Source organism: Oreochromis aureus, linkage group 22, assembly GCF_013358895.1.
Source record: "Oreochromis aureus strain Israel breed Guangdong linkage group 22, ZZ_aureus, whole genome shotgun sequence".
In the NCBI taxonomy this organism is placed as follows: Eukaryota; Metazoa; Chordata; class Actinopteri; order Cichliformes; family Cichlidae; genus Oreochromis; species Oreochromis aureus.
Window position 1 is genome coordinate 4,637,005 of NC_052962.1, and position 15,095 is coordinate 4,652,099.

The 15,095-nt window shown below is 36.5% G+C and overlaps 1 protein-coding gene across 9 annotated transcripts in view; it reads right to left on the reverse strand.

Moving 5' to 3' along the window:
• Positions 1-2,241: 2,241 nt before the first annotated feature.
• atat1 (alpha tubulin acetyltransferase 1) overlaps positions 2,242-15,095 on the reverse strand; it is a 49,219-nt gene continuing 36,365 nt past the window's right edge. For 2 of the 9 annotated variants that reach the window (XM_039605760.1, XM_039605758.1), the window contains 3 exons: positions 6,218-6,306; positions 4,801-4,882; positions 2,242-4,097 (listed from right to left, as the gene is read on the reverse strand). In XM_039605760.1, coding sequence (XP_039461694.1) covers positions 3,809-4,097; positions 4,801-4,882; positions 6,218-6,306 — 460 coding nt within the window. In that variant the 3' untranslated portion in view covers positions 2,242-3,808. Of the gene's footprint in view, positions 4,411-4,800; positions 4,883-6,217; positions 6,307-6,502; positions 6,925-15,095 lie in introns of those variants that run through there. The other 7 variants (XM_039605762.1, XM_039605759.1, XM_039605761.1 and 4 more) reach the window with 7 other exon arrangements.

Below are 15,095 nucleotides of genomic sequence, written 5' to 3' on the forward strand. Positions count from 1 at the left end.
GAGGTTTCTGTAGTTTGCATGTTTTGGGTTTCCTCCAGCTTCCTCTCAAGGTCCAAAGACATGGATGTCAGGTGGTAGGTGGTTCCAAATTGGTGCTTAAACTGTGTAAAGTGAAGCGCTGTATGAATGTATGGTTAAATTTTGGAAAACAACAACTTTGTGCTATTTCTTAAATCTTAAAGGTTAGTTTGTTCTGGTGTGCTCGATCATTTCTTTAATTGTATTTTGCTTGACAGAAGAAATATATTTTCTACTATCCTCTGCACACCAAGCACATTAAAGAGGTGAGGAGAACAGCATCAACTCAGTTATAAAGTAACTGATTTTTAACAGTTCCAGTCAGTTTTATGTTACTGCAGTGGCTGCAGCCATTCAAGCAAAGTGTCCCCACACATTGTCTATAAGATACAAACCAAAGATAACAAAGCCAGTGGTTCATGAGCCTGTGCATTAGTGTGCAGGGCAAGAGTCCTCATAGCTTCACGAATACAAGAGATATACAAAAAACTCAGCACTGAAAAACTAACCTCTGCAAACAACTCAGTGTTACACCCACTCCAACGGGAATCTGATTTTTGTTTATCAGAATAGTTTTTATAACCAACTCTACTCATCAGTATCATGGGATATAGGTCCTGTGACGCTGCTCATAGTCTGCAAAACTGTTTGCTGACTTCATTTTTATACCAAGATCATCTTCTAATCCTTCACTTTGAGTTGATCGGGTTGGGATGTTTTTCAAATTTTGTTAATTTCATTTAAGGCCCTTTTCATGTGTTAGTGTCATCAACTAATTAGGAGCAGTATTCTGCTCCTAATTAGTTGATGAGAACGAGCTGCATTGTCTAGTCTGCTTATTTGTCAGATGTGTCTGGGACAGGAGCAACAAAAGTAATTAGGTTGTGGGTTTTGGCCAAGTGGACAAGATGGAGAATATACATTAATTTTACAGCTAGGCTGTACTGACTGGTGGTGTACCCTGCAAAACATGCATGGCAAACAGAAGGCTTTCACCTCAAACTTGCGGCTTACACCTGTAAATGAACTGCTCTGGAGTTAAGTTGTTTTGCGATCATTGTGCTCACACCTGCATAAACGAACAGCACCAAGGGGGACATGAAGCAGGGTTCTTTTTAAAGAGACTAAACACTGTTGGAGTGAAAACACCCAGTCCAGCTTCTCCTGGGTGATCCAAGGTATCCAATGGAGGAATAGAATAGAATAGAATTCAACTTTATTCTCATTGCACGTGTCACAAGTTCAAGGCAACAAAAATGCAGTAGTTATGGTGATCTTATGGTGATCTTAATGACTATGATGCAGGTGAAATCTCTTGGGATTATTGTTTCCCAAAAGTTATATTCGATTGTTTTGAATGTAGTTACCTGGGTTTATTCCTGGCAGCTGCAGTGGACATCACTGTTGAACAAATTGCTGACCAGAGAGATGCTGATCCATCGAGCAGGATTTCTAAATTCAGTTTACTTTTAGGGTTAACAGGTGTCAATTAACAACAGTTTTTTTTATATTGTATTGTACAGCATAGAGAGGATGTTTCTGTGAATTCTGTGACATGAGCTGAAGTCGTCAGTGCCAGCGAAATAGCAGCACTAATCTGAATCAATACCAAGGGTCTTAGCCTCTTAGCTTTAATGATCTTCCTTAAGTAACAAGCTAAAAAATGTCCCTCTCCCTCTGAATTTTGTAGATGGTTCATCCAAAACAGTACCTCAAACAAATCCAGGAATTCATGGGACCACTAGGAAATTGTGTTTAAAAAAAAAAAGAGTCCTGTTAACATTTTCGCCTAGTCTTCCTCTGGCAGTTTCCACTGTGTACATTCCAGTAATTCTGTGTCTTCCATCTGCTGATACTGTATGGAGTATCATACTGCGCCTCTACCCTGGGTTTGGAAGCATTGTTTAAACACAATGTATAATATGAATTCTAGCTTCTTCTCATTTGGCTTAATTTATTTAGAAAAGGCTAAGCAACAGATATAAATCCCAGATTCCGCTTCTTTTAAGTATGAACTCCAAAGCAGATTGACTCAACTTAAAACAACAAAACAAAAAACAAAACAAAAAACAATCAAACAGAGAAGTTATAAGTTCAGTTAAACCCAGGTAACAGGTTTTGGCTTAATGCCGGGGAACATCACACAAATGGTTTAAGCCCATTCCCATTGTTGGAATACTACATTTCATGGAAGTGTAAAAATGACAAAATAAGGATACACCGTGGAGTATTTTGGCTTTATGGACCATTGTAACTAAAGTTTACATTACAGCAAAATGTGTAAACTTTTTGCACAATTTGTTTTCAAAACTGTCCTAAAACCTGAAAATATATGTTTTGTCTCACAAACATTTCCGGATATTTATGACATTTCCAAAAATCCGGTTAGTGGAAAGTTGCAGGAAGCTCTGTCCATGGGAGACTTCGCAGTTCTTTGTTAAGTCCAAAATAAATCAAAATTGAAAAATTGTTTTGAATTTTCAGGATTTTTGTTTGATTCCTCCACAAATACATCCTCTGTGTTTTTTTTTTACTGTTTGATTTTTGAACAAATATTAAAAATGAGTAATTGTCTATTTCTGTGCTTTGCACTTGTGGTTGAACTGTACCAGGGCAGTCTGCAGACCATGTTTGCATGTTCAAGGATTTGTATTCTTATATGCACGATCTGACAAACACCAACATAAGATTATTGGTGTATGAGTTATCATTTTAAATACTGCCCGACACACATTACCCTGAGGGTATCTCATAAGTAATTACATGGTCTGATGTACTATGTAGCCTGTGACCACATCTGAACCCGGTCAAACTCCCAGGGGAGAATTTGGATTGATGTGTTACACACTCAACTCCATCACCATCAAATCAAGACTGATACACATCCATCTTTCCAGAGGCTTGGAAAATCAATGCCAGGGTACAATGAAGCAGTTCTGACAGAAACTGGCAGGCCAATGCTCGCTAAGACACTTCAACTTAAAGTAAGCAGTCACCAAAGGACACAGCAAGTAACCTGTCTGTAGATCATGTCGTTGTGTGACAGTCTGTGGCTGCATGTAGCTGTTACACACGTGCAAAACAGAAATGGAAAATTAAGAGTACTGTATCACTGTTTTTTAATATTTGTTAAAAAATTCAACAACCCAAATGTGATCAACTGAAAATTTAACATGCTATTATGCCATCCTATCCAATCTGTCCAAGTAATACAAGAAAATGGATGATGAAATTCTCAAATAAAGTCCATTGGATTCATTTTGGTAATTAATTAAATACAGAAGTCATTATAAAACAAGATCACGTTAGTAACCTTTGTCTTATGCAATGTTTCCCTGAATCTCTACAACCAAATAAGTGAATCTAACAACACTCAGTGCAAAGGCTACTAAAATGAAAAACGGACCTGAGTTAGCTGGACCTGTCTTGCCAGTAACACCACTGATTTAATGGGCCAATTATTCAATTAGCAAGGATGCAGCCAGTCTGAGTTCTACAGAAAAACTGCTCCACATTTAGTTCATCTTACCCAGTTGCAGTTGAGTAGAAAAGATCAGCTAGTTGACAGCTGAAGAACTCATTTGGGAAACCAACTAAGACAGACATTACAATAGCCTTTGTAAAACCAGAAAGACTGGAAGTGTATTTTTTTCTGAACTGAACTTTGGGCACTTAAAGTTCACAAAGAAACTGTTGCATCATGGGCTCTCAAAAGTCAGCTCAAACATGTCTGAAAGCATTTTAGGCATCAACGTTTTGATAATGTTTAAAGTCTGCAATCATCATACATTCACCAGGGCCGGGTGCTCCTGTATTCCTGCTTCTGCTTCACCCACTGGGCAGTGTAGCAGTGCACCCCTACAGCCCATGACCTGTCTTCAACTCTGTCACTCTCCCACAGCAGAGGTCTCTGGTTGCCTGATGGATGCTGTGAACTGTCCAGAACCTTCATCTCCTCTTCAGAACGACGGGATTCAGGATCTGTGCCCAGGTGTATTTCTCTCCTGTCTAAAGAGGTAGTGCTGCTCATGCAGTCCTTCTTGGATGTAGAAAGAGGTGGAAGCAAGACGGGCCAGTTCCTGGGTGAATGGGGAGTCGGTAAAAAGGTAACAGTAAGGGCAGATGAAGATGTTTTGGTTGATATGAAACTGAACATTGCTCTTTTCTGATTTCTTCATATCTATGGTTGTGTGTGAGGGCTGTTGTCACTCTGGTACCCACATGACTATTAAATGTCACACTGTCTCATCAGCTACTCGTTACTTGTTATTGTGTTATTTGAGCAAGACAACTTTAATCATTTGCAACACTGCACCCACAATGTGAAATATCTGTACAACTTTGCTCAAACCTGCTAAAAGCTCTGGTCATCTGTGCGTGGATTCTTGAAGTCTATTAAGAAATAGAAGAAGCTCAGAAAGTCTAAAAGTCTTCAGATCTTTTTCTCTCATCATACTTGATTATTGTGTTGCCAACAATAATCAGATGTAGCATTTAATCCATGAGTCCATGAATTTAATAAGGCAATAGGAAAGTCTGGAGATGTGGTTGCATATTTGGTGCATAAAACATGTTCTGAGCATTTTAGAGAAACAGTCCATCATATTCATCCGAGTCTGCCGGGATGTAATTCCAATTTAGGTATTTTTGTAATTGTGACAACAGACCCCTCTTATCACATTTTGAGGTGTTTCTACCCCACATTTGCATGCTAAACCTCCTCATTTTCTTTTTTAATGCCTGCTAACCTCTAAAACAATCGGTGGATCAATGTGTGAATACCTGTTTTGTTGTGAGTGAATACTGTATCCCAATGTGTATGACTGATCCCCTACTGCTCTCAGACCTGAGGTGGCACATGGTGCTAACATGTGAGGAAAGGGAACAGATGAATAGTAAAAAATAAAAAATGAGAAATTGATGAAACACAGTTTACCCTAAAAAGAATATTTCTTATAATCTGCATTTTTGCTTTAGCAACAACATGACTGTGCTGACTTAACAACAATGGTCCATTTACAGGTAGCCTACAAGAATGCTCAGTGCTCTGAGAGCAAACATTTATAATAATGAAAGAAAGATTTTACATGTAGACTGTCTAAAAACACTTCAAAACCCAGTTGTGTGTTATGTCTGACAACCACAACTGGGTTAGGGTTTTAATCAGAGCTTAAGATAAATTTCTGGCATTGTGATAAGTTACATTCATATTCACCAAAACAGATTTCCACTGGTCTAATATCTTTGCAGAAAAGTGAACCCAAGTGATCCCTGGCATATTCATGGACACAGTAACTGTGATGAACATGTTCCTCTGCAGTGTGGGGTGGTTCTCGTAAGAGCCAATTTTCTTTACTTAAAGAAACCAGTAACTTTCTTACAAGGATTACCTCTCAACTGGATACCATTCCAAGTGTTGACTACATGAACTTAGTAACAACAGTGTACAAAGCTGTCATCAAAGGAAACTGTGACTTCTTTGATGAATCTACTGTATATGAAATACATTTCAGTTTCATTTTCCCCAAACAATAGAAAGGAATAAATAAAAGTCATTCATTAATCAAGGTGTACGTCCAAACTTTTAAACAGTATTTTATCTGCCATAGTCTTCAAGCAACATTTTGGCAATGCTAGAAAAAGTTCAATCCAGCGTCATATCATATTGTACATTAGTGATTAGATTGGATTGGATTAGAGTTTGTGGCTATCAGTCCGTGAACTGAGTTACGATTATCCTGTCACACAACCACATTTCCAGAGAGGTTGGGTAAATAAAAACAGAAACCAGTGATTTGCAAAATATTTACATTTTCTATTTATTGAAACAGAATAATGTAAATATTTTGCATATTTTAAAATTTTTGTCAACATTTTTTATCCAGTTTTTTATTTTCTATTTATTGAAACAGAATAATAAAAAGCTGGATAAAAAATGTTGACAAAAATTTTAAATTAAATACTTGCAACAAAAACACTGGGTCAGGTACAGATTTAACACTAAGCTAGATTATGTTTAACATAATGTTTAACAAAAACATTTGGGATGCTTGAAAATGTTATTGTTGTTATTGTGTTTATACTGTTTTTATATAAACATTGTATAGAATGTACATTAAATTAATGTACAATTTACATGAATTTACATCCAAGTATGATGTGGTTTTTAACTGCCATTAACACCTCTACAAAACCTCACCTGGAGAGTGTCTGTCCAGCAGTCCAACAGCTCTGGTGTCCATGTGTCGACTGTACAAGTTGCATCTCGCAACTAGACCCTGTTGACTACTGGAGAAGTGGCAGAAGCCAGCAAGGATGATGAGAAGAAAATCAAAGAAGATAGAGAGCAAGGTAGAGAAAGGAGAGAAGACAGGCACATTTTTGGATGGAAATCCAAGCCAATGAAATGGTAGGAAAGAAAAAAGAAAAAAAAAGAAATAAATGACATAATTACACAACTCAAAATATAACAAACAGAAAAAAATGCATGGTATACTGTTCGAATAAAACACACAAAAAAAGAAGAATGGAAATAAGACTCTGGAAAAAAGGTGCAGCCTTAAATTACATTATCCTGTTTAAGTATAATTTCTGTGTGTGACAAAATGCAATTTCACAAGAGCAGTTTTGTGGCAGGTTGTTTAATGAGTTCTAAAAAAGTCAAGCAGATAAGACACAGCCATCAAGTTCCAGTCTGTCGTGCTGATAACTAGAAGGCCAAAAGGAGTTTGTTCTCTCCTCATTTGAGTTGAATAACTATTCTAGCAACAACAGACTCCCCATTCATAAGACAAAAACAGGCTGTTTATTGAGATAAGACACATCAGCCATTCCTTTGACGGAAAGGAACAGCAGTGCCATTAGAAGGCTGGTCAATGAAAGCCTAGCTGAGATCTATTAAGGGAACTATTGATGACAGAAAGAAGAGCCAGAATCAATCACAGGGACAAAATAAATGGAGCACAATGGGTAACGAAAAAAAGGGGAAAGAGAAGAGAAAGAGACAATGAAAGGAGTTGGTCAGCAAAATAATTACAAATTTAAGGAAAACTCAAACCACTAATCACTAAAGTGAGAGATCTGGACCTTATTCTACTCAGAACAACAGTATCTGACTAGTTTTTATGATCTCCTGGTTTTAGTGTTCACTTTAACCATGCATTCAATAGTGCACATACAATTTATATAACTTTACACAACTAATGCTATTAGTGCTATTAACATACCACTTACACTTATTTATTATATTCATTATAATATTCATATTATACATATGAATCATTTATGTATAAAGCACCTAAACCAGGCTTGTGTCTACACAGAATGGACAAAAAACAGACAAATGTGAATAAAACAACAGAACAACACAGATTCACAGATAAAATAGCATTTATTAGAATTTTTAAGGCAATTTATTAAACTAGCCTAAAAAACTACCTACAGCAGATGAACAGTATCTGAAAGTTAGAACCCGAAAGAGGCATTTGGCCCTTTTACTTGCAGAATCTATGTAAGCCTCATCAGAAATAGTCTCAGCAGCGACTAACATAAAAACAGGAGGCCAAGCTGGAGGTGGCAGAGCTAAAGATGTTAAGATTTTCATTGGCAGAGACCAGAATGAACAGGATAAAAATTAGTGCATCAGAGCAGATTGGAGCCATTTTTTTATTTGTAATAAAAAAAAAAAAAACTAGAAAAAATTGCATTTCCTGCGAAAATGCAGTGTGGATGCTGTCTGCTAAAAATAGCTGAAAAAGCTGAAATGTAGCAAAAAATTGTAATAAATTTGCAGAAGCATAAGAACCTAGCAAAAAATGTAGTTACTTAGCAGAACTGCAATAACGTAAAGAAAACATAATATTTAGCAGAAATACAATAACATAGCAGCAGAAATGAGAAGAAATATTGTAACTTAGCAGAAACATGATAACTTCTCAGAAATACAGGAATTTAGTAAACATGGTACAAGATTACAGAGATACTTTATTTAAACAAAAATACCTACACATTGCAGAAATACTGTGATTTAGGACAAATACTACAACATAGCAGAAATGCTGTGATTCAGCATTTGTGCTATGGCACAAATAGAAAGAATATGCTCAAATACTATGATTTTGCTCAAATACTATGATTTAGCAATAATACTAAGATTTGGCAGGAACACTATGCTTTGGCACAAATACTATAATTAATTACAAGTACAAGAACATAGCAGAACTATCAAGATTTGGGAGAAATACTATGTTTTAGCAGTAATACTATGATTTGGTAGAAATACTATAATTAGGCAGAAATACTATATTTACCATGAATCCTATAGTAGTATGATTTAGCAGAAATACTGTATTTAGCACAAATACTGAAAAGTAGCAGAAATACTATAATTTAGCAGAATAGTACTAACTTACACAATTACAAATATGGACACATATTGAAACACACATGCAAAGAGACACACACACAGGATCCAATTCAGTCAACCAGAAGCCAGAAGCCATGAAGGCCTCAATATGCAAATTTAGATGTCTCAGCCCTCAGATATGATTGGCTGGCTGGGAGGCCCTGATATGCAAATTTGAATGTCTCAGCCCTCAGATATGATTGGCTGGTTGGGAAGCCATGCAAGCCCTGATATGTAAATTTGAATGTCTCAGTCCTCACAGAGGATTGGCTGCCTGGGGACCTGGCAGAAATATATAGAAACACTATGATTAAGCTGAAATACTACATTTTGTAGAAATACTATGTTTTTAGCAGAAATAATATGTTTTAGCACAAATACTATATTTAGCAAAACACTGAAAAGTGGCAGAGAAACTATGATTTAGCAGAATAGCAATAACTTATATAGAAATATTGGAAAAACAAAATGGAAAGCTGAAAAAAACCTGAACATGGTTAGGTTACAAAACTACTTGTTTTTCAACTGAAGAAGAGCAAGCAGATACACACAATTACAAATATGGACGCAATTACATTTGAGGGTCCCTCAAATGTAATTGTTAAATGAAAAAAAAAAATCAGCAAAAAAAAGTATAACAGTCACACAATCACAAATATGGACACATATGGAAACACACATGCACAGAGAGACACACACAGGACCAAATTCAGACAACCAGTCTAAATATATTGAATTTAAATCATACAATAAGATGCTCCCATAAAAAGGGTCTCTCTCCCTCTCTCTCTCTCTGTCACACACACACACACACACACACACACACACACACACACACACACAGAGGGAGAGAGAAGAAACTTTCTAGGTAAGTCAAGCAGCCTGGGAGCTGCTCAATTTGAATCCACCAATCATAGGTCGTGTCCAAATTCATGGGCTGCATCCTCCTGAGGACCCGGCCTTCGCGGTCTACGTGGGCCGGGTCCTCAGAAGGTCGGGTAGGCCGGAAGTAAACGGCTGTGAAATTGGACAGTCTAGCCTTCTGATTAACGTCACCACTGTCTCGGTGGAGTTTAATAAACTCAGCCGTCTGCTCCTCGCTATGTAAAATATAACAGGACACTGGCATAAATTCTCGACCATCTCACACTTCTGTTTAATCAGTTTTCTGTTTGACGTTTATTCAGCTGTGTGAAAACCACCAGGGGGATTAATAAAGTTTTATTTTATCTAATCTAATCTAATATCTTTAATCTCAGCCAAACCGATTTACTCACGAACAAATAAAACACTGAAAAAAGCCAAACAATATCCTTTTTAGGTTGTCTAAGTGACTTATATATTACGTTTAACCTGAGTAGCGAAAGTCCGCGGTGATCTGAAAATGATGTGCCGGGAGTTGTGCCGTTTTCGGCGGCTTCAGTGACCCTCGAGCTCTCGGTTAGCTATCAAGCTGGTGGGTAACAGACGTCTCCGAAAACGTCGAAGCACTTTTGCAAATATGCAATACCTTGATAAACCGAGCAGATATTTGAAGTTTACACAGCTACATTCTCGCCTGAAAATATGTTAAAAGTTTATTTTGTGACCCAGAAAGATTAATAAAAGTAATTTTAAAACTTAGTAGCGGCCGCCATTGCTGGAAACTGGAGTTTGGCTGGGCCGCGCTATGAATTCTGGGATATGGTGGGCCACGAAGGACACACCCGACCCATCCTTCAAATTCGGGGAAAAGGAGGACGCATTTGTCGGCTGCATTCGGAGGAGTCTACGAATTTGGACAGCCTTCGGCGCGTCGCTGTGACGTAATCGGTCTACAAATGTGGCCTCAGGAGGATGCAGCCCATGAATTTGGACACGACCATAGAGGCTGTGTACTTTTTCCCGCCAAAACAGGTGCACCTGTTTTTACACACGCAGCACAGAGAGAGACAGGATTTTTGCAGTCTATCTGTCATAGTGAGGACTCTCCTCAAACAAATGACCATAATTTCCTAACCGTAGGGGCTAGAACGGTCATTCTTACACTGTTTTGTTCAGAAGAGATGGGGGAATCTTCAAGTGTTGACAATTTATCATTGAAATATGAATTATTGAAGATATTTGACTTGTAATGCACCATAACTGAGTAGAGGCGAAGTGAAAACTGCCTTGACTTCCCCTCAAACAACGCTTTGTAACTCTAAATCTATTTGGAGTATCGATATCATTCTTTCACCGTAAGAGACAGCAGGCTTTGGTGAACAGTCATGGAAATTTTCAGGTCTCTGTGGAAATCCAAAAAAAAGATATGACAAGAGAAAAAATTGCCTCATTTCCAGAGTTTGAAATCTGAAGAAATCTGAGCGAAGGACGAATTTCCTACCCTCAAACATGTCTAACTCATCTCAGAACGGTAATAGGTGAGGAAAAAATTCTTGAATTGTGAGCGTCAGAGTGTCTGAAGATATACTGGGACAAGCCTCATGTTTTAACTTCGCTTCATTGAGGAGATATGACGATTCGAATATGCCTCTCATTACAGAAATCAAGCGGTGATTTTGAACAAACTCTCCATTGACTTTCTATGGAGAGTTTTCCGACTTTGTGTTGGTCTGAGGAGATTTGCCAAAATTCTATAAATCTCACAACAATGATGGTGACATTTTCTGAAAGCCAGCAAAAATACCTACGTTTTGATGTATAAATTGTGGAAGTTGAGTGAAAATTGAGCAAGTAGCAAGAAGTTGTTCGGACATGAAGAGAAGACTGCGAAACCTACAGTGGCACACTGGAAACCAAGTGCATAGCAACCATAACAACGCATGTATTTTGTGAAAAATCACAATTTTGCAACTCAAAACTTTAAGAGGGATAAAAGTAAAACGGTAAAAGATTTGAAAAAGCTGATTTATACCTGAATAGCCCAATAATTTGTGAACATTTTAAAGTTTGAATGGTTGTTCTACGTGAAAATATGAGGAAGTAGTTAAGTTTCAAAAACAAGCAAGTTTTAGCAGAATTGCGGAAGTTTCCCATTCGTTTCAATGGGACAAATTAAAGGAAAAAAGTGTAATATTTTAAAAAGTATAATAGTGAAAAATACCAAAAGATATAGCGTACATTAGCAGAAATAGCAGAATAGTTTAAAATTTGAACGGTGAAAATCGGCTGAAAATTGTGGAAGTAGTTAAGTGCCAAAAAGTGTACGGAGCAACTAGAATAAAGTAGAGATAAAGAATAAAGAGAAACAGGAAAACAATAGTGTGGATGCTTAAAGCATCCACATAATAAAGAATAAAGAGAAACAGGAAAACAATAGTGTGGATGCCTTAAAGCATCCACACAACTAGAAAAATTTGCATTTCCTGCGAAAATGCTGTGTGGATGCCGGAACGCTGAAGCTGTCTGCTGAAAATGACTGAAAAAGATGAAAAGCTGCAAAAATTGTATGGCAGTAAAGAAACTGAAAAATTATGCTGAAAACAAGTGAAAAAAACAGAAACTTTTGCTGAAAAGAGGTGAAAAGGCAAAATTCTGCTTCAAAGGGGTACAGAAGTTCAAATTTGTACTGAAAAGAGGTGAAAGGGTTTCCTCTGAAATGAGCAGAAGATACTGAGATTTGTATTGATAAGAGGTGAAAGGCTGAAAATTCTGCTTAAAATAAGTGAATCAGCAGAATTTCTACTGAAAAGAGGTAAAGAAGTAGTAGCACTGAAAACAGGTGAATCAGCAGAATGTCTGTAAAAAAGAGATTTCTGTTGAAAACACCTGAAAAATCTGGGATTTGTGCTGAAAAGGGGTGAAAAAACTCACAATTCTGCTGAAACGGGGTGAAGAAGAGGTGTTGAGCTGTTGAGAAGAGTTAAATAAGTTGAACTGACAAATGCGATGATATGGCACAAATACTATGATTGGGTACAAATACTATAATTTGGCACAAATAATATGATTTGGTTCAGATGCTATGATTTGAAACAAATACTATGATTTGGCAGAAATACTATTATTTAGTTGAAATACTATGATTTTCCAGAAATACTATGCCTTAGTAGTAATACTATAACATAACAGATATATGATGATTTTGCAGACATTGGCACAAATACTATGATTGGGTACAAATACTATAATGTGGCAGAAATACTATGTTTTAGCACAAATACAATGATTTGCTATAAATACTATGATTTGGCACATATACTGTATTCAGCAGATATACTATAACAAAATAGAGAGTCTACGACTTAGTAATAATACTATAACATAATAGATATACTATGATTTTGCAGACAGTCTATGTTTTTGCACAACTAGCACAATGTGGCAGAAATACTATGATTTGGCACAAGTACTATGATTTAGTAGAAATACTCTTTTGGCGCAAATAGTATGTTTCAGTACAAATACTATGATTTGGCAATAATACTGCGTTTCAGCACAACTACTGAGATTTGATTGAAATACTATGATTTAGAAGAAATACTATGATTTCGTACAAATAATATGTATTGGTTCGAATACTATGATTTGCAAAAAATACTATGATTTGGCACAAGTACCATGATTTAGTACAAATACTACGAATTGGCAGAAATACTGTGACTTAGTAGTAATACTTTAACATAACAGATATACTGTGATTTTGCAGACATAGTATGTTTTTGCACATATACTACGATTTTGCTCAAATACTACGAAATTACAGTGATACTATGATTTTGAAGGAATACTACAATTTGGTAGAAATACTATGTTTGGGCACAAATACTATGATTTGCTATAAATACTATGACTTGGCACAAATAGTATGATTTAGCAGAAATACTATGTTTTAACATAAATAATATCTTTTGACAGAAATTTCTGCTAAAAGGTACTATTTCTGCTTTTTAGCAGAAATACTGTAATTTTGCATAAATACTATGATTTGGCAGATATACTATATTCAGCAAATATACTATAACATAACAGACATTCCTCCACTTAGTAGTAATAGTATAACATAAAATAAATATTATCGTTTTGCCCCAAAACCATGATTTGGCACAAACACCATGATTTTTCAAAAATACTATGATTTAGCAGAAATACTATGATTGAGCAGAAGTACTAAGATGTAGTAGAAGTACTTTGACTTAGCAGAAATACTATAATCTAGCAAAAAGTACTACAGCATAGCAGAAAATCTATCATTGAGCAAAATTACTAGGATTTAGCCGAAATACTATGTTTTAGCACAAAAAATATGTTTTGGCTCAAAAACCTTTATTTTGCAGTTATACTATGATTTGGAAGAAATACTATGTTTTGGAAGAAATACTATGCTTTGGAACAAATACCATGATTTGGCAGAAATACTATGAGCAGTAATAATATAACATAGCAGAAATACTATTATTTGGGTGAATGCTATTGTTTGGCACAAACACTATGATTTAGCACTGTACAGAATGGTGTACGTCAGTTTAATGCTGGGTGGTGCTGCAATAGTAGCTATCCTTGGTCAGAAGGAGAGGCTAACATCCAGGGATTAGATTACCACAGGTGGAGTTTATTGGCAGTCTGATGGATGTTACAGGGAGATATGGCATACAGTAGGAGGATGTGGAAGGGTGATATGGTGTGCTTTCTATGATTAAGAACAGGGTATACATTACAACATGAATACAGATTAAAGATTAAAGAAACTGGCAACAAATTCCTCCACTACAAACCAGTCTGATACCACTTCTTGCAGTGTTCACATTTACTAAGGCACTACCCAAAAGGTGCCACAAGAGGGCACTCCAACACAAGAGATGACCTATGTACACTGATGCACTTAGTAACAGTCAGCCTCCTACTTAGCCACTACGTAATACAGCGATATTACAGTGTACAAATTCACATAAATTTGCAGGGGGAACAAACAAAGCAGGAACAAGCCCAAAACAATCAAATAACTGTGCTGCCATAGCTATCGCTAACTAGCAAATACACTAAAGGTAACTAAAACCAATACACACAAGTAGCAGGGTAAACATCTTAAGCATGGAACATTAACTCACGTTTATGTGACACACACCATCCCCAACAAATACAGGATGGGCTATTTGCTCCCCTTCCCAGCAGCTCTCTCCTCAATTGTTAGCACAGGAACAAAGGAAGACCATCTAGCTCAGAAGTCCCTCACTGCTCAGAGGCTGCTGGGTAATGTAGCTCACACTAACAAAGGCTTTTCTACAAGCACAAATACTATAACATAGCAGAAATACTGTGATTTTGTTGAAATACTATGCTTTGGGACAAATACTATGATTTGGCAGAAATACTATGTTTTAGGACATATACTATGATTTGGCTCAAATACTATTATATAGCAGCAATACTATGTTTTGGTACAAATGCTGCGCTTAGGCACAAATATTATGATTTGGCAGAAACTATGATTTAGCAGAGATAATATGATTTGGCAGAAATACTAAACTTTGGCACAAATACTATAATTGAGTACAAGTACTTTAAGATAACAGAAATACTATGATTTAGCAGAAATACAATGTTTTTGCAGAAACACTGTAATTTCACTCAAATACTATGAAATAGCAGTAATACTATGATTTGGCAGAAATACTACGTTTTAGTACAAATACTATGACAAAGCAGAAATACTATGACTTAGAAGTAATACTATCACAAAAGGGATTCCTCA